Below are 19346 nucleotides of genomic sequence, written 5' to 3'. Positions count from 1 at the left end.
AAAATCCAGTGTGTCTGAAAGTTGGACATGACCTGGTAGTTACTTCCATTCTAATCTCTGAACTACACTTAGCTGCAAGGGAGGCTGGGAAATGTCCTCTCTCTCTCTCTCTCTCTCTCTCTCTCTCTGTGTGTGTGTGTGTGTGTGTGTGTGTGTGTGTGTGTGTTCCAGGGAAGACAAGGGCAGACTTTCTGGGAGCCACCATGGGGCTCCTACACCAGGCTCATCCCATTCTCACAGCAGTCCTGGGGTAGGCCTGGCCCCACCACGCTTCACTCACCGTCCCCCTGAGATGTAACTGTTGGTGGAGAAGCTGAGCCGGGAGGCAAACCTTTTTTCAGGTCCTCTTAAAATCGCTGTACTCAAGCGAGCCTGAGATTCTTTTATTTTTTTAAATATATTTTATCAATATATTTTTATTTCAGAGAGGAAGGAAGAGGGAGAGAGAGAGAGAAACATCAATGATAAGAGAGAATCATTGATCTCTTGCCTCCTGCATGCCCCCTACTGGGGATCGAGCCCACAATCTAGGCATGTGCCCTTGACTAATTAAACCTGGGACCTTCAGTCTGCAGGCTGATGCTCTATCCACTGAGCAACACTAGCTAGGGCCAGAGACTCTTTTTATCATCCCAGCTCCTTAGTCCTGAGCTCTCAGTCAGCAGCTTCTCTCTTGAACTTTCCCTGTTTCTCAACCTATTTGCTATGGCTTGCATGCAGTTTTTGTCCATAATATTAACGTAGCATTTATTGAGCATACAGTATACTACATGCTCCACAGTTAACACACAAGAACTCATGTGAGTCCCTTGCCACCTCTGTGCCAGGGATTACTGCCATGATGATAGCAGTGAAGCTCAGAGGTGTGAAGTCACTGGTTCCCGGAAACTGCCCTGATCCTGTGGTTTCCGGTTCTAAATGTCCATCAGTCTGTCTTCTAGGCCAAGCATGTCAAACTCAAAGGCTAACACGGGCTGAATAAACAAGGTGTAGGTGTATGTGGGCTGCAAAAAAACAAAAGCTTCAATTTTCATAGAAACATAGATTTATTTTGATAGAGACATGCAGAGTACAAAGAACTGAAATAAATGAGTAATCGTTAACATAAAATAATGATCATTTTAATAAAAATTAATATTTTTCTTGAACATTAACTAACCAGACACTGAAGAACTGCACAAACTAATAAGCATCACGTAAACAAACCTATTTTTCTTGATCTCCGAAAGCGAAATATTTCCTGTTGCATGCACCAAACAAGTCAGTCCAAGACTAATGCCATGGCAGTGGGCTGCTAAAATATTTGCTGCTGGTTTTCGTGGAGAGAAATGGTGCGCCTGCACGTAAGGCAGATAAGGGAAATGAATGCAACGTGATTATAGTAATCAGTCATTAGCTAAAGTTGTAGTTCGTTAATAATTATGTGTAACAGGATATTGCAAAAATTAAGTTACGAAATTTTTATTAAAACATTTCTTACATACCATTATATTGCCTGGGCTGCAAAATTTTTTGTTGTGGGCCGTGAGTTTGACATGCTTGTTCTAGGCTGCCATAAAAAAAGAGAGGGTGCCTTCTGAGAAGGGATTTCTAGGTTTTTCATCCTGGCTGCGCCCTTTAAAACTTGTCATTGAAGTTATACTCCAAACGCCAAGGAATGTACATACCATGTGTATAGTTCAATTAATTGTCACCAACTGAATACCTGTATGCAGCCAGCACCCAGACTAAGAAACGTCAAACCTTGCTGGCACCCAGAAGCCTTCCAGTTACCTTCCTACTTGTGCTTTACTGCATCCTCCTCAGGCTGCCCTGTGTGAGCATGGTCTCTCCCCTCCCTGCCACCCCCGCCCCCGGCCCCCCTCCGCCCCCCGCTGCTCTGAGCTGGAGGGACAGCGTGCGCTCACGCCCGGGGCTGTCTCCGCAGGTGGTGTACCAGCCGATTGAGGCAGCAGAGCCGTCAGTGTCCAAGTCGGAGAAGCTGGACCCGCGGCCCTACCTGCGGGTGCTGGAGGCCATCGACAACAAGTACCCAGCCGAGGAGCGGGGCGACCTGCTGGTCTTCCTCAGCGGCATGGCGGAGATCAGCGCCGTGCTCGAGGCCGCCCAGGCCTACGCCAGCCACACCCAGCGCTGGGTGGTGCTGCCGCTGCACAGCACCCTCTCTGTGGCCGACCAGGACAAGGTACCGCCGGCCAGGCAGGGTGGGCGTCGGGCTGTGTGCCAGGAGGGGGTGACTGCACCATGCAGGGCCGCGGGCTGCAGAGGGCTGCTCCCGTTCTTTGGGGGTGGGGTGGGGGTGCCAGGGTGAGCCTCCGGCTGAAGGAGGAGGCATTGGAGCTTCGCTGTGGGGGCAGGAGGGTTTGGAGTAGGAGACGAAGGGGCAGGCAGTCCAGGCAGGGGCACCAGCTTGAGCAAATGAATGGATGCGGGACTCTGTGAGTTCGGTGCCAGGAAAGGTGAGGAGACCACCAGGCTGGAAAGGAGGTGCCGGAGAGCACTGTGGGTCACTATTAGTTACAGATTTCCCCAAACTTAGCAGCTTGGAACGATGAACATTCATTATCTGTAGTTTCTATAGATCAGGGGTTGGGAAGGCTTAGCTGGGGGGGGTTCTGGCTCAGGGTCTCCCATGAGGTTGTAGTCGGCTGGGGCTACACTCACTTGAAGGCTTGACTGGGGCCAGAGGGTCCCCACTCACCTGGCTGGCTGTTGGCTGCGGGCCTCTCTAGGGGGCTGGCTCTCCCCAAGAGACCTAAACAGAAGCCACAGCATCTCCTATGGCCTTGGCAGCCCAGGCCATCCATCGCTCTGCAGGTCCTGTTAGCTAAGTGGTGTGTGTTCGCTGGGGAGGTGCCGGCTGAGGGGGAGAGTCCCAGGAGGTGAGACTCCTGGGGCCGCCCTGGAGGCTGATTACGTAATCTCATTGGCCCCGTCCTGGCTTAGCGATGGAAGACACAGCCCCTGAGCATCCTGGGTGCCTCCCTGTGCTGAGGGGGCTCTTTGAGACGCAGTGACCCTGTGGGAGCCAGCACACGGCCCTTCCCCTTATGTGGCTGTTAGTCTGCTGGGGGAGATGGACAAGTAACCGCCAATTTTACAGACGGTAGAGGAACGCTCCTGAACCCTGGGAGCAGAGTCTTGGTGGATTCAGGGAAGGCTTCCTGGAGGAAGGGGCTTGCGGAACAGGCCTGAGAAAGCCACAGCCTAGGAGGGGGCCGGGAGAAGCGTCCAGCTGATGTGTGTGGAGCATCTGCTGTGAGTGGCAGGAGTTCTGGGCTCCGTACGCTTGTCTCACTTAGTCCCACTTCACAGATGCAGAAACCGAGGTACAGGTACCCGTGCAAGTCACATAAGAGGCAGAGCCAGGCTGTGCGTCTTGGTAATTTGGCACCAGAGCCCACGCTCTTAAGAGGTTGGCAGACTTGTAGAGGGCCAGGGAGTTATATTTTGGGGTCCTCGGTCACAGCGGATTTGTTACAGCGGGGGGAGGGGGTCAGCTATAGATGGGCACCTGCCTCACAGACACAGGAGGCAGGCCGGTTTGGTCTCCAGGCCACGGTTGCTGACCCCACTGTAAGCCACGGTGCTTGACTGTCTCGGGGTCCTCGAGAAGGGCTTGTGCAAAGGGCCTGGGGTGAGAAAAAGACGGGCAGCTGGGAAGCTGCAGGGCTGGGCTCCAGACTCTGAAGGGAAAGTCCCTGAGATGGGACTGGAGAGCTCGCAGGGTTGGACCACAAGGGTCCTTGAGGACGCAGGGTGATGCTGGGTTTTGTCCCAAGAGCACTGGGGAGCCAGGGGAAGGTTCTAGGCAAGGAGGGGCCGGCGCCAGTCTGTGCTTCGGCAGATCCCTCTGCTGTGGGCGAAGATGGACTGGAGGAATGAGTCTGGAGTCGGAGACCAGGGAGGAAGCCGGAGCAGCATCTGTGTGGGAGAGGAGGGCCGGGGCCAGGGCGGGGCCGGGGCGCCGGGGAATGGAGATGTTGAGGATGTCCAGGTCTGTGTGGAACGGGAGGGACGGAGGGACCCGGGCAGCCCAGGCTCCTGGTCCAGGGTGACGAGCCATCTTAGGGGTGGAGACTTGGGGAGGAGAGGGTTTGGTGGAAGGCACCGAGGCCAGGTCAGACATTTGGGTGTGAGGCCCCTGGACACATGGGTCAGTGAGGGCCCAGTTGGCCCCTGCTCTCACCTACTCACTGCCCCCAGGTATTTGATGTGGCCCCCCCTGGAGTCCGGAAATGCATCCTCTCCACCAACATCGCCGAGACCTCGGTCACCATTGATGGCATCCGCTTTGTAGTCGATTCTGGTAAGGGCTGCCCCGGCGACCGGGTGGAGAAGGAGTGAGTGTGGGATTGGGAGACGTGCAGGTGTAGCCAAAGCATGGAGGGCCGTGGAGCAGTGGCCACGTCTTTTTTTATTTATTTTTATTTTTTTAATTTTTATTTTATTTTATTGATTTTATACAGAGAGGAAGGGAGAGAGATAGTTAGAAACATCGATGAGAGAGGCATCGATCAGCTGCCTCTTGCACACCCCCTACCAGGGATATGCCCGCAACCAAGGTACATGCCCTTGACCGGAATCGAACCCGGGACCCTTCAGTCCCCAAGCCGACGCTCTATCCATTGAGCCAAACTGGTCCTGGCAGTGGCCATGTCTTAATCTTGCTGCCGCCGCAGGGCCTGGCGCTCACTGTGGTCTCTGTGAGAACTGTCTTTTCAGATACCCACAGGGCTCACTCCATCCCGTGCCAGGGCCTGCATCAGGGTCCCCCTTCGAGGCCCAGCTTGTCCGCTTTACCTGCGTGCTCTCCCCTCCCTCGTCCTTGCTTTCCTTGTTTTTCTTCCTGGTGTGGGCATCACATTTACATCTGTTGATCTACTTCTCGTCTTCCTTCCCAGTTGGACTCTTCTGGAAAGTCAGCAGTGCATAGTGGCAGGGACCCTGCTGGCTGTGACCAGGGTCGTGTCACTGATGCTGTGTGTTCATGTCACTGACACTGTGTGTTCATGTCACGGACGCTGTGTGTTCATGTCACGTCACAGACGCTGTGTGTTCATGTCACGGACACTATTTGTTCTTTGTGAAATGGCTGTAATGACAGTGCCTGCCTCAGGCGGTAAGGATGAAATGAGCGAATACACTTGGCGCCTGGCACAGAGGGAACATGCAGCAAATGTTAGCCGTTGCCTTTTGGTGTTGAGTCTGGGATGCCAGTGGTAAAACATTCCATAAGTTTATGTACCATTAAGATACTTAAACGCTGACCATTCAACAGCCATGCCATTGGTTTTAAAATGCATCAGGGACAGGCAGTCTGTACAGAGGTTGGCCTTAGAATTGATGAAACACAATGTCTGTTCAGCACCGTGAGACCAGGGACTCCGTTTTGTTCACAGCTGTATCCCTACTGCCAAGCACATGCCCACCACAGTAGGTTATCATAGTATTGGTCAGATGTCCGAGCCTCTGAACAACAAAGTCTTTTTAAAAAACATATATTTTATTGATTTTTTACAGAGAGGAAGGAAGAGGGATAGAGAGCTAGAAACATCAATGAGAGAGAAACATTGATCAACTGCCTCCTGCACGCCCCCTACTGGGGATGTGCCCGCAACCAAGGTACATGCCCTTGACCGGAATCGAACCTGGGACCCCTCAGTCCGCAGGCTCTATCCACTGAGCCAAACCAGTTATGGCTGAATTAACAAAGTCTTGAAAAAAATAAGTGAAAAGATGTGTGAATGAGGAAATGAAGGATTACATTAACCAAATGTCAGGCTTGGGCCCAGAATGAGCGTGGAACAGAGGAGGGAGTGAGGGCGTTGTGGATGAAGGGCTGGGGGGGGAGGACCAGGTACACGCAGCCCTTGTGGCTGCCGCACACAGATGCCCTCCCCTCCCTGCGTCCCCTCTCCCCCCAGGGAAGGTGAAGGAGATGAGCTACGACTCCCAGGCCAAGCTGCAGCGGCTGCAGGAGTTCTGGATCAGCCAGGCCAGTGCCGAGCAGCGGAAGGGCCGGGCGGGCCGCACGGGCCCCGGTGTCTGCTTCCGCCTCTATGCCGAGTCCGACTACGACGCCTTCGCCCCCTACGCCGTGCCCGAGATCCGCAGGGTCGCCCTGGACGCGCTGGTGCTGCAGGTGAGGCCGGCGGGGGACGGGTCCCGGTCTCAGGGCCGAGGAGAGCTGGGCCGGCCAGGCCACCGAGCGGCACTGGCTCCTTTCAAATGTCAGACCCATGGTGAGGGAGTTGTTCCCCAAAGCCACGGGGTCACGGGGTCTCATAACCCACTCAGAGTTCTTTGAGCTGTAACAGAAAACCCATCAAGAGCTGACTTAGCCCCAGCCAGTTCGGCTCCGTGGGTAAAGCATCGGCCCACAGATTGCAGAGTCCCAGGTTCGATTCCAGTCAGGGGCATGCACCTGGGTTGCAGGCTCAGTCCCCAGCCCGGGTCAGGGCATGTGCTGGAGGCAACCAGTTAATGGGCCTCTCTCACATCGATGTTTCTCTCTCCCTCCCTCCTCCTCCTCCTCCCTTCCACTCTCTCTGAAAATCACTGGTTTCCTTGGATGAGGATTATCAACCATAAAAAATAACTGGCTTTTACCTGGGCCAGTGTGGCTCAATGGTTGAACGCTGGCCCATGAACCAGGAGGTCACATGTCCCCCATTTCTGGGGGCTTTGGTTCTCATTCTAGATGAAGAGCATGAGCGTGGGAGACCCCCGAACCTTCCCCTTCATCGAGCCCCCGCCGCCAGCCAGCCTGGAAACGGCCATCCTCTACCTGCGGGACCAGGGCGCTCTGGACAGCTCCGAGGCCCTCACCCCCATCGGGTCACTGCTGGCCCAGCTGCCTGTGGACGTCGTGATCGGTGAGGACCCTCGTGGGGGGACCACCCAGGGCACTTCTCCAGGCCCGTCCACCCGTTCACCATCCCCCGGGCAGCCGACTGCTGGGCACCGGGGGCCCCCGCAGTAAGCAAGCAGGGCTCTCAGCCTGTCCCCAGCTCTGCCCTGGGCTGCCCTTTGCGGTGCGGGGTAAGGGTTTCAAAGCCTCTTCCTCTTACTGATCCCCTCCCTGCCCCTCCCGCGTGTTCACTCTGCCGATTCTCCTGACTCAAGACATTCTGTCTCCGCCGCCGGTCCGCACGCACAGAACAGTCCCAGCCACCACGCTGCACAGAGCCTGCTGCTGCCGTGCTAACCCTTAGTCCGTCCCTGCAGGGCCCGGGTCAGCCATCAGCCGCCGAGGCTGCGGCTGGCTCTTTGTTTGCTCTAGAGCAGGGTGGGGATCCCGTTCCTGCCAGGGGCCACTGGATTTTTATAACCTCAGCCACAAATCATCAGCTTAACACCAGCTGCTGTATGTGGTCAGACCTTTAACTAACTCCCACGATTTCAGGTCTGACCACATACAGCATCCGGCCCTCAGGGTGGACTCCCAGCCCTGCCCGGGAGGGAAACGCCTAGAGCAGGAAGGCAGGCCCGAGAAGAAAAGGAACATTCCACATCCCACGAGCACTTCCTGTGTGCCGGTGGTGGGCTCTGTGGACTCCCGGAGAGAGGGGAGCGCCCCGGCACCCTGTTGTGCAGATGGGGAAACTGAGGCCTGGTGGGGTGGGGCACAGACCTGTGCCCAAGGGAAGGGGGCAAGCCGGTGACAGAGCCTGGGTTTGATGGGCACGGCACCTCCCCGGGACAGGAGAGAGTGACACCCGCCCCCACGAGGAAGTGAGGCTCAGAGAGACTGGCACCGGCTCCATCCCTGTCATGGGCAGAGCTGGGGCCCTCCTGCCGGGCCAGAGACACGGGGCACCGTGCTGGGCTGTGGGGCTCAGTCACGGCCGGGCACTGCCAGCCCCTGCAGGTGCAGCAGCAGGTGGATGCCCGCCAGCCCCTCTCACAGGGGGAAGCGGAGGCAGGGAGGGAGGGAGGGACTCGCCCAGGTGATGCGCGGAGCTAGGGGCCCCGGGACAGACTTGTTTTCCCGCCGCCTTTGTCCTCAGAGGCTGGGTGTGTAACAGGAACTTTCTAGAAAGGCAGTCAGGGGCTCTTTGGGGTGGGGTCAGATGCTTGACGTGCAGGCACTGACTAGGTCAGGCAGGAGCAGCCTGAGCATCGGAAACGCCACGGGGGGTACTGTTTCTGCCTCTTTCTTCCTTCTGTGTCCTTCATGTCCCCCTTCACTCCCCACCCTCCCCCCGCCTCTCCCTCCGTCCTCCTCTCCATCTTCCCGCCTCTCCCCTGAATGGAATAAAGATGGCAGGAGAGATTCACAGCACGAAGGTGCTAAAGTCAGCAGCGCTGCTGGGTGCCAGGCAGACCGGGGATGGCTGGCGGGTCACGTTCTGGGGAGTGAGTGAGTGCAGGTCAGAATGAGGGGTGCAGGGGGGCCGGGAGGAAAGAAAGCAGCAGCGGCCGGTGTGTAGCCAGTGCCCGCCCCATGTCCGAGGAGGCGGGGACCGTGCTGGTCTCCAACTACAGATGGGGAAACTGAGGCCTCGCCCAAGGTCATGTGACTGAGAGCACAGTGTGTCCATCTGGCTCCCGGGGCCCCCTGAGAGCCGGAGGGAGGGAGGGAGGACGCGGAGGCTCAGCTTGCTGCCCGCCCCCAGGGAAGATGCTGATCCTGGGCTCCATGTTCCGCCTGGCGGAGCCCGTGCTCACCATCGCGGCCGCCCTCAGCGTCCAGTCGCCCTTCACCCGCAGCGCCCAGAACAACCCGGAAGGTGCCGCGGCGCGGCGGCCCCTGGAGAGTGACCTGGGCGACCCCTTCACGCTCTTCAATGTCTTCAACACCTGGGTGCAGGTGAGGCCGGTGGGGACCCCCTGCCTGGCTGTCAGGCCCAGAGTCAGGGCCCCCCTGCGGCCGTGGCTCCTCCTCACGCCCCACCCCCACCTGTGGACGCCACCACTCCTGGACCAGCTCCTGCAGAGCTCAGGCCCGAGGGGAACCTGGGCTCAAGTGCCCACTAACACCAGACTCCTGGGGTAGCACCTGTTTCTCCCAAAGCACGCTCCCTGAGCCCGGCCCTGGGCCTGGCCCTGCCCTCCTGGGGCTCACAGTCCGGTGCAGGCGGTCAGACCTGTCCCTAGACAGTGACCACCCAGGCTAGGCTGCAGTGAGGAGCGCAAGGGGCCGAGAGAGCCAGTGTGGTCTGGGAGGGCTTCCTGGAGGAAGGGGCAGGGGGGGCTGAGACCTGGAAGAAGAGAGGAAAGCAGGTGTCATGGAGGGCCGTCAGGTCTCCACCTGCCTTGCATCTCCCAGTGGCTGGTGTTCAGGTCCATACTGGGGAGATCTGGGGAGGCCAGCTCCCCGCCCCTCCCTCAGCTGGTCAGGCCCCAACACCCGGCACCTGCCCCCACCCAGGTGAAGTCTGAACGCAGCAGTAACTCCCGGAAGTGGTGCCGCCGCCGGGGCATAGAGGAGCATCGGCTGTACGAGATGGCCAACCTGCGGCGCCAGTTCAAGGTGAGGCCCGGGCCCGGGGTGGGGGCCAGCCCCGCTGAGGCAGCCCGGGAGGCCAGGGTGGGGGCGAGACAGAGCGAGGGCCCCTGAGCGCACTCTGGATCGCAGCCTCTTTCCCTCTCCAGCACAGAGGTCAGGGTCCCACCCTGCCCCCTCCTCCTTCCAGCTGGTGATGGGGGTGGCAGTCCAGGAGGGCTCCTGGCGGGGGCGCACAGGGTCCGCGCCATGTGCTGCACCCTCACGGGCCAGGGTGCGGAGCGGCCGTGCGCTTGCTCAGGCTGAGTGCTGGGAGCGAGCGCAGAGGCACCACATCTGGAGCCGACCCCCCAGCGCAAACGCCAGCTCCGCCGTTTGCTGGCCGTGACCCTGGGCAAGTGCCCGGGCCTCTCTGGGCCTCGGCCGCGCTCCTGGAGCCGGGGAGTGACCGCCAACAGCAGCCGCAGTGCTCTTTCCGGGAGCGGCCACCCGCGCCCGCGCCGTGAAAGGTGGTTCTTCCCCGGCAGGTCTGGCCCCAGCAGCCCTGCGGGAAGTACTGGGAGCACCGTTTTCCATTCGAGGGCAGTGTGGCTCAGGAGGCTGACACTGCTCGCCCCGAGTGGCAGGCCCCTCTCTTGAATGTGTCCGGTCCAGAGCCTGCCCCCTCGGCCTGCCCTGTGTCCCTCACCGGGCCCGTCTGTCCCAGGAGCTGCTGGAGGACCACGGGCTGCTGGCCGGGGCCCAGGCCGCGCAGCCGGGGGACAGCTACCGCCGCCTGCAGCAGCGCCGCGAGCGCCGGGAGCTGTACCGGCTGAAGCGCCGGCACGAGGAGGGCGGCGGGCGCAGGCGCCAGGTCCTGCGGCTGCAGGAGGAGGAGGACGGCTGCTCCAGCGACGAGGACCGGGGCAAGGCCTCGCGGGCGGCCGGCGACGGCGTGGACATCCAGGTGGGCACCGGGGGGGCCAGAGTGTGGACCCAGCCGTCGGCAGGGCCTCTGGGTCCACGTGCCCCAGTACAAGCCCGGGGGACCCCCCCTCCCGTCGTTCCCACAGGACGTGAAGTTCAAGCTGCGGCACAACCTGGAGCAGCTGCAGGCGGCCGCCAGCTCGGCCCAGGCCCTGACGCGGGACCAGATGGCCCTGCTGAGGCTGGTGCTGGCCCGCGGCCTCTACCCGCAGCTCGCCGTCCCGGACCCGTTCAACAGCGGCCGCAAGGACTCGGACCAGGTGGGCCTCACGCCGCACCCCTTCCCAGCGCCCGCTCTGGGCTGGGACGCGGCCTTCACTGACACGGCCCTGGGCCTGCCTGAGGGGCTCACACTTTCCCAGACGGCTGACCGGAGTGGGAGCCCGGGGCTGGAGCACAGAGAGGCCCTGACCAGCAGGCCCTCCTGCAGGGGCTTCTGGGCCGAGGGGGGCGGGGGGACCTGGCCAGGAGGGTGGAGGAAAGCGTTGTGGGCAGGGAGGCGGGAAGAGGGCAGAGCACGTCCGAGGGCCTCCGTCACCTGGCGCCCCCTCTGCGCCCAGATTTTCCACACCCAGGCCAAGCAGGGCGCCGTGCTGCACCCCACGAGCGTCTTTGCCAGCAGCCCCGAGGTGCTGCACCCGCAGGAGCCGGAGGCCAGGGCCGCCGAAGGGAGCCGAGGTACGGTGAGCCGAGCGGGGCGACCCCTCCCCACCTCCCCTCCCCGCGCGTGGCTTCGCCGGGGCCCAGAGCCAGAATGGCTGGGGCTGTGGGTTTACCTGCCGCGTGGGCGGACCTCGGCGGGCGGTGCAGGGCCCAGTGTCCAGCCTGTGCTGAGATCGGTCCTTCGGGCTGGGCTCTCCCGGCCCCTGTGGACGTGGAGGGCAGAGTTCGGGCGTAGGTCCAGCCTACCTTCTAGTCGAGTCCAAGCCTGAAAAGCCGCCCCCGGAGCGGCCAGGAAAGTCCCGGCCGGCGTGGCCCTGCGAGGCTTCCGGCCTGCGACCTGCCGCTCTGTCCGAGGGCTGGGGCGCCGCTCACTCTCCTTGTTGTCAGCAAAGGGACACTGAAATGGTAAATGTCACTCAGAAAGATAAGGCTTGTAATTTTAAACAAAGACAGAACTGGAAACTTTCCTCGTGTTTAACTGCTGTACATTGCTAGTCAGTGGACCCTTTCCTGTTACATTTTTTCATTTTTATTAATTTTTTTTTTATTGATTTTAGAGAAAGGAGAGAGAAACATTGTTTTGTTCCATTATTTCTGAGTCATTGGCTGCCTCTGTGCAGGATGTGGGGAGAGAACCCCGGGTCAGTGTGTGCCCGGTCAGGGACCGGCCCCACAGCCTCGGGGTATGGGATCCACACTGTAACCCACTGAGCCACCCGGCCAAGTTTCCCTTCTGTTTCCTTAATTTTGAAATTGTCCATACTCTGTCACCCAGCAGACAAGCCCTCATGGCTGTCAGCGTTTGCCGCCCTTACTTATGACCGTTTAGTTTTTCTTCCTTTTTGCTGGAGCATTTGAAACATTCCAGCCATCACATCACTTAGTATAATCACCGCACTGCTGCTCTCACTTCTGATTTCTCAGTGTCACCGAATAGCCAAAGCCACGTTCATTATGACAAAGTATTTAAAACTAAGTCACAGATATTTTCTCGTTACACACACGTGAGCAGCTTCTTATGGACGGGGAGATGGCTGGGGTCAGGCAGCCCGGGGGATGGGTCCATGCAGGGTTTGAGTGGGACAGCGGTGGGCAGGGTGGGCCTGAGCCGTCCTCCTGCTCCTTCCAGATGACAAGGACAAGATGAGCAGCAAGCACCAGCTCCTCACCTTCGTCTCCCTGCTGGAGACCAACAAGCCGTACCTGGTGAACTGCGTCCGCATCCCTGCTCTCCAGGTGGGTCCCCGTGTGGCCCCTGCGTCCCAGGGTTCGGGCCTGAGGAGTTGCCTTCCCGGCTGGCTGCAAGCATCAGCCGCAGGCTGGTGGTCGGCTGCCGTCTGTCATTGGTGCGTTCACATAGCAGTGCCTGCCGTATATTAGGAGCTAGAGAAGGTGCTGGGCATAGCAGTGAACTCAGCAAGACCCGTCCCTGCTCTCCTGGAGCTGACGGCCAGCAGGGGAGGGCGGGAGATAGCAGTGAACGAAGGACAGCACTATGAGTGTTCCAAGGAATTAAAAGGAATTGGGTCGGGAGGTTTGGGTGGGGGTGGGGGGGAGGGCATGGGGGTCAGGGAGAGGGTACGGGACAGGTTCCAGTGGGAAATAAGGCAATCTGGACGGGCCTCACTGAGAAGGCAGATGGAGCAAAGACCCAAAGGGAGGGCGGGGGAGAGGGAAGAAGCCATAGGGAGTCCTGGGAGACGTGTCCAAGCAGCAAGTGCAAAGGCCCTGAGGCACACGCAGGCTTGGCTGGCACAGGGAACAGCTGGAGCAGTTAGTCAGTGAGGAGGAGAATTGCCGGAGATGAGGTCAGAGAGACAGAAGGTCAGGGAGGCGGGTGAGACTGAAGGGTTCTGAGCAGAGCTGGGGCAGAGTCTGACACAGCTGGAAGCAGGGAGCCCGGCAAGGAGGCAGAAGGAGGGACGGTGGCTGGATATGGGTGGCAGCCAAAGACGTGCTCAGGTTGCAGATGTGCTTGACTCTGTGCCTGCAGCTGCCACACCTGTGGCTCCCTGCAGGCCAGCCTGCGGGTCTAGGACTGGCGTGTTCCCACTACAGATGTGAAGAGAGGGTGTGGGGGGCTGACATTTGCCTAAGCCATATAGTGAGCCAGGGCCATACGTCACAAGCGTTCTATTACAGGACCCCTTCTCTCTGCCCCAGCGAATGTCCAGGGAAGAGAGAAACCCTTCAGGTTCTCTGAACTCAGTAGATTTGCTGCTACTATGATTTACTTTGCTGTGTTGTTAATCCTCACCTGAGGGTATTTTTTTCATTGCTTTTTTAGAGAGAGTGAAAGGGAGAAAGAGAGGGGGAGAGAGAGAAACATCAATGTGAGAGAGACACATCAACTGGTTGCTGCTACATGCACCCAGACCAGGGGTGGGCAGTGAACCCACAACCCAGGTACTTGCCCTTGACCGAGAATTGAACCCGTGACCCTTCAGTGTGTTGGCTAATGCTCTAACCACTGAGATAGGACAGGTAGATGGATGGACTGGTGGATAGAAGGACAGGTAGATGGATGGACTGGTGGATAGAAGGATAGGTAGATGGACAGGTAGATGGGTGGACAAGTAGATGGATGGGCAGTTGAATAGAAGGACAGGTAGATGGATGAACAGATCCATGGATGGACAGGTGGATAGGACGGGTAGATGGATGGGCAGTTGAATAGAAGGACAGGTAGATGGATGAACAGATCCATGGATGGACAGGTGGGTGGATGAACGAATGGCTCGGCCGGAACCCAGCGGGTGGGGGCCACTCACCCACTGCCTGTTCTCTGCCTCGTCTCTTCCAGTCCCTGCTGCTGTTCAGTCGGTCCCTGGACACCAATGGTGACTGCTCCCGCCTGGTGGCTGACGGCTGGCTGGAGCTCCGGCTTGCCGACAGTGAGAGTGCAGTCCGGCTCCTGGCGGCCTCCCTGCGGCTCCGTGCCCGCTGGGAAAGTGCCCTGGACCGGCAGCTGGCCCGTCAGGCCCGTCGGGGGCAGGTGGCGAAAGAGGAGGAGGAGGAGGAGGAGGAGGAGGAGGCGGCGGCGGCTGCGGTCAGCCGCCAGGAGGTGGTGGCCCTGAGCAGAGAGCTGCTGCAGTTCACAGCAGCCAAGGTACCACCGCCCCCTTGGCTGGGGGTGGGGTGTGCGTGTGCGTGTGCGTGTGCGTGTGTGTGTGTGTGTGTGTGTGTGTGTCTACCACAGCTTCCAGGTCGCCTGATGTGCGCACAGGGAGGTGATGACAAGCCCAAGGTCACCCCTGGTGACGGGGGGAGCCAGATCTGACCCTGTGCCTGGCTCCAGAGACCACACCCTTAGCCCTAGCCCTGATTCAGTGCCTGCTTATGGAGCAGCTCCTGTGCGCGCAGTGGTAGGACTTGTGGGGTGTGAGGGGCTGTGAGGTACTTACTCATGGAGAGCAGATTGGACACCAGTCCCCTCTTGTGGGAGCAACGGGCGGCCTCGCCGTGCTTGTCTAGAGCCACGCAGTCCCTCTGTCGATCAGCTGAGCAGCCGCGTCCTGTGTCAGGCGCTCCTGGACCACGTGTGAACTGCCTTCACCGTGGCCAGGTAGCCACCAGGACGTGGCCCGGAAGGAGGTGAGCCACAGCCTCAGGTCAGGCTTATTACACCCAAACTGGCTGATCCTCTGCACTCTTGGCTGCACTGTCAGCAGTTTCCGTTATCAGACCTTGAGTCCTGTGCTTTTCAGCATTACCTCCACACTCCAGTCTGACGGCGAACCGGAAGCCAGTCAGTCGCTGCTTGTCTTAATCCTGACAGGAAGCCAGCCTCTGGGAGATCCTTTCCGTAGAACGTGCGCCAGTCACTGCTGGGCGCGTCTCACTCCCCCGTCTTCAGCCCAGTCGTATCTGCCTTGCTGGTCTCCAAGCAAACAATCAAGTTCCTGAACTCCTTTTGTCTTTGCCGTGAAGCCGGCAGGCGGGGAAGTGGAGGGCCGGCAGCTGCATGGAACCCAGTCCGCTTCCTGCCCGGCCCACTCTCCCGTCTCCCCACAGGTCCCCCACACCCTCCGGCGCCTCACCGGGCTGGAAGCCCAGAACCTGTACGTGGGGCCCCAGACCGTCACCACCGCCCCCAGCCTCCCCGGCCTCTTCGGCAGCTCCGCCCTGACCCCCCACCCCGCCAAAGGGGGCTACGCCGTCACCGACTTCCTCACCTACAACTGCCTCTCGGTGAGCGGCCCCGGGCCCCCCTCTCCTGCCCCTGAACATGGGGTTCAGGAGCCCCCACCACGCGTCAGCCTAGTCCGGGGCCTGCCGCCGGGGTTCGCGGAGGGAACTGGACTGGCTGTTGGGGGGCAGGGCAGAGGCACAGCCCTGACACCGCGTCCCCCGCAGAGCGACACCGATCTGTACAGCGACTGCCTCCGCACCTTCTGGACCTGCCCGCACTGCGGCCTGCACCTGCCCTTCACGCCCCTGGAGCGCATCGCCCACGAGCAGGCCTGCCCCGCGGCCCCGCCGGCCGGCCCCCCGGGTAAGGCCGCGGCCTCCTGAGCGTCTGAGCCTCCGGACACAGGACTGACATCAGCCCCCTGGTTCTTGTCACAGAGACCCCGGAGCCCGGGTTGGGGAGGGCCTGGGGGGCTGCCACTCACTCATTTCTTTCTGTCTGCCGCTGTCTCTCTGTGGCTGCGTCTCTTGTTCTTTTCCTTCCCACAGCTGTCCCTACCGCAGCTGCATCCGCTGTTGTTGGCCAGGGATGCTGCAGCGGGCAGACCCACCCCAGGGCTCTCTCAGTCTGTGCACGTGTGTTAATCAAGGAAGGCTTCCTGGAGGAGGCAGAACCAGAGTCCCCTCGGGTGCCCGGGTTTGGGTGGGTGGAGCCTGCAGCGGAGCCCCCCTCAGCCTCCCTCTCCTCTCTCTTAGGGGCTGAGGAACCGGCTGAGCCCCAGCAGAAGACGTCTGCCCTGCAGAGGCCTTACCACTGCGAGGCCTGCCAGAAGGACTTTCTGTTCACGCCCACGGAGGTGCTGCGGCACCGCAGGCAGCACGTGTGAGCCCAGCCGGCGGGGGCCCGGGGCAGGGCCGCGGACTCCACCCGAACCCCATCCTGCGCTCAGGACTACAGTCTGGATGCCCCCGCCCCCCCCCCCCGCCCCCCGCACACAGTGGGGAGGGTGTGAATAAAGTCTGACATTCTGAGTCCGACCTTTAGGCCTAGTCCTGTCACCCAGCAGGTGCAGCGCCCCCTGCGGGTCCTCCCGTGGTCTTGCTCTCATGCTGGCCCTGGGGCCCCGGGGCAGATATGGCCGAGCAGGGACCCCAGGTCCCGGGACAGGAGCTCGGTGTCCCTGGCCCTGCTGTCGCCTGAGTCTGCTCAGGGCCTCTGCTCCCCGTTGAACTGGGAGACGCTGCAGGGCCCATCCTTGGAGGGGCTGTGCACTTCCAGAGCTGGCCGGGAGGGGGCGTCCGTGCTCACGGGGACTGCAGGCTGCACCCACAGGGCCCTGGGCCGGCTCAGCCGCGGCCTCTGGATTCCCAGCCACGCCTCCCGCTCCCTGAGGGCCTCCTGCCTGGGCCGAGGGCCTCCCTGCTGGATGTGGCCGCCCTGTCCTGCCCTGGCCTCTCTGTCCACACGCCCTCCCAGGGAGCTCACCCAGTCCCCGGCCTGACCACGCCCCGGGCCCCGGCTCCCTCGTCCCGCTGCCTCCGCGGCCTCACGGGCCTCACGGGCCTCAGGGTCACCAGCCCACGCCGCTTCGGGGGTCCCTGGGCCGCCCCTTCCCGCGAGGTCAGCTTCCAGCTGAGGCTGCCATCACTCCGCCCTGTATCTCACACACTGCTCTGCCGCCCCCTCCTCTCTCCACCAGCCCCTCCGCCAGCCGGTGCGTGAGCTGTAGGCTGGGGTCTGGTTCCCCAGGCCGGAGGCCTCTGCCCCACGGTGCCAGGCACCCAGCCAGGCCCACGCCATCACGCCTCCTCGGCCCCGCTCCCCCTGCACGGGCTCTCCACCACGCCCATGGGTCCCCCCTTTACACCGGGCCCCCGTCTGACCCAGGGCCCGCCTCCCTCGCTGTCTCCCGGTGCCCACGCCCACGGGGAAGTGGGCTGTGCGTCCTCCCACCGCGCCCGGTGTAACCGATGGCCGTGCGGGTGGAGAGGGGACGCCTGCCTTTTCCAGGACGCGGGGTCACCGCCATGGGCGCAGCCCGCACTCCGCGTCCGGCGGGCGCGCTCAGGGTCGGCCGCACGTCCAACTGGGAAGGCGGCTCCTCTTCTCCCTCAGACGGCCAGCGTGACTCCCCCTGTGCGTGTGCCGTTCACAGATACGCGCGTATCGGGGGTCAGATTCTGGAAGGGGGGCCACTGGTCCCGTTCACGGGTCACCGGATGGATTCTCCCAAATGTCCTTCCGGACCGGCTGTACGGCCCCCCTCGCCAGGGAGCCGCGTCCTCCATGTCGTCCCGGGCCCGTCGTGTGTTCTGTGCGGGCTCTCCCAGGTGCCTGTCATCCCCTCGCGGTCTGTGATCGCTCTGCATGCATTCTGGGTCTCGAGCTTCACCCTAGCCCAGTGGTGGGCACACTCCTCAGTCCACAGAGCCCAACATCAACGGCACAGCCATTGAAATGTCTTCTGAGAGCCCAATGTTTTAAACGTAAACTTCCTTTAACGCCACTTCTCCAACATAGACTCGCCCAGGCCGTGGTATGTTGTGGAAGAGCCGCTCTCAAGGGGCCAAAGAGCCGCATGTGGCTCGCGAGCCGCAGTTTGCTGACCACGGCTCTCCCCTATGAGTTACCTGGCCGGGCCCAGGGTTGTGTGTGTTTATACTGAGGACTGGGGAGGGCGCTGCAGAGGAGGGCCACCCAGTGTCCACACGGAAGCCTTGGCGTCTCCCGGTCTCTGGCCCACCTCCCTCGTGGAGCCTGTGGGAGAGGCTGTCCGGGCGGCTGTCGAGCTGAGGTAACGGGCTCACAGCCCCTCCGAGGCGAGTTCTCACCACCTTTTCCGGGAGAGAGGTCTGTCCGACTCGCTCAGGAACTGCAGGCGGGGCTGTGGCTTCCCGTCCTCCCACCTGCGAGAAGTGAACCCGGACACCCTTTTCCGCCCATCGGTGGGCCCAGATGGAGGAGCCTGGTGGTGCCCACTGCTGGCCAGTCTGGGGAGCCGCACTTCCTTCCTCCTCGCCTCCGGCTTCTCCGCCAGGCGGCTCAGCGGGATCTTTCCAGACGCGGTGTGGTGCCTTCCCGTCTTTCCGGACTTTCTCTTGGAGCGTGGTGTACAGGAAAGTGCTCGAATCAACGTGAACAGCCTGGTGGGTTCGTCCAGAAAAATGTGCCTGAGCCACCAGCACCCAGAACAATCCCCCAGAGAGACAACAGCCTGGCCCCTACAGCAGGGCCCGGTGGGGAGCATTCGAGAACTTTAAAAAAACAACAAACAAAAAACCCTGCTCTTCCTTTGCTCAGCATCTGTTGCAGGGAGCTGTGGTTTACGGTCTGTGGTGAGAATGAATCCGTTTATCCTTTTGTTGATGGGAGGTGGCGTGGTTCCGTTACGGAAACGCTGCTCGGACTCAGCACCTGCTCGAACGCATGCGTTTCGGGGGAGCCGGTGTCCAGGAGCCGAGCTGCTGGGCCCTGGGACTGGCGCGTGTTCCGTTTTAGCGGATTCTTTGACATCGGTTTACAGAGTCCGTTTACCAATCTGTGCTCCCACCGGCGGTGTCTGAGAGCACACACACAGCGATGGGGTTGTCAGTAGCTGTTGTTTAAGCCGTTCTAATGATATTTATTTTGGTTTTAATGGCATTTTTATGACAATGGTGTCAAGCAGTTTTTCAAGAGCTTATTAACCATTGATATGCTTTTTGTAGTTTATATTCAATATTTTGTCTCTTATAAAGGGGCTATTTGTCTTATTGATTTGAAAGTTATATTATATATAGTTTATATTTTTCATATATATATATATATATATATATATATATATATATATATATATATATATTTGATTTCAGAAAGGAAGGGAGAGGAAGAGGGAGATAGAAATATCAATGATGAGAGAGAATCATTGATCAGCCTCCTATTGGGGGTTGAGCTGGAACCCAGAGCATGTGTCCTGATCCCGAGGGAATCAACCGTGACCTCCTGGTTCATAGGTTGACACTCAACCACTGAGCCATGCCAATTGGGCAATATAATTTATATATTTCCTTAAATAGAAACATATTTATCAAATATATATATTGTGAATATTTTCTCCAAGGCTACACTTATCTTTTCATTTTCTTGTTTGTTTAT

At 59.9% G+C, this 19346-nt stretch overlaps 1 protein-coding gene across 2 annotated transcripts in view; it reads left to right on the top strand.

Annotated features, from left to right (window-relative positions):
* The window catches only part of DHX34 (DExH-box helicase 34), a 29510-nt gene extending 13255 nt beyond the window's left edge, over positions 1 to 16255 (top strand). The window contains exons 4-17 of one of the 2 annotated variants that reach the window (XM_036416391.2): positions 1928 to 2185; positions 4207 to 4309; positions 5928 to 6145; positions 6704 to 6878; positions 8622 to 8815; positions 9377 to 9478; positions 10158 to 10397; positions 10504 to 10677; positions 10978 to 11095; positions 12210 to 12316; positions 13884 to 14189; positions 15095 to 15271; positions 15437 to 15568; positions 15967 to 16255. In XM_036416391.2, coding sequence (XP_036272284.1) covers positions 1928 to 2185; positions 4207 to 4309; positions 5928 to 6145; positions 6704 to 6878; positions 8622 to 8815; positions 9377 to 9478; positions 10158 to 10397; positions 10504 to 10677; positions 10978 to 11095; positions 12210 to 12316; positions 13884 to 14189; positions 15095 to 15271; positions 15437 to 15568; positions 15967 to 16098 — 2436 coding nt within the window. In that variant the 3' untranslated portion in view covers positions 16099 to 16255. Of the gene's footprint in view, positions 1 to 1927; positions 2186 to 4206; positions 4310 to 5927; positions 6146 to 6703; positions 6879 to 8621; positions 8816 to 9376; positions 9479 to 10157; positions 10398 to 10503; positions 10678 to 10977; positions 11096 to 12209; positions 12317 to 13883; positions 14190 to 15094; positions 15272 to 15436; positions 15576 to 15966 lie in introns of both variants that reach the window. The other variant, XM_036416390.2, reaches the window with a different exon arrangement.
* Positions 16256 to 19346: the final 3091 nt, after the last annotated feature.

This window comes from Pipistrellus kuhlii, unplaced genomic scaffold, assembly GCF_014108245.1.
Source record: "Pipistrellus kuhlii isolate mPipKuh1 unplaced genomic scaffold, mPipKuh1.p scaffold_m20_p_55, whole genome shotgun sequence".
NCBI lineage: Eukaryota > Metazoa > Chordata > Mammalia > Chiroptera > Vespertilionidae > Pipistrellus > Pipistrellus kuhlii.
This window is presented reverse-complemented; position numbering and strand designations above follow the sequence as displayed.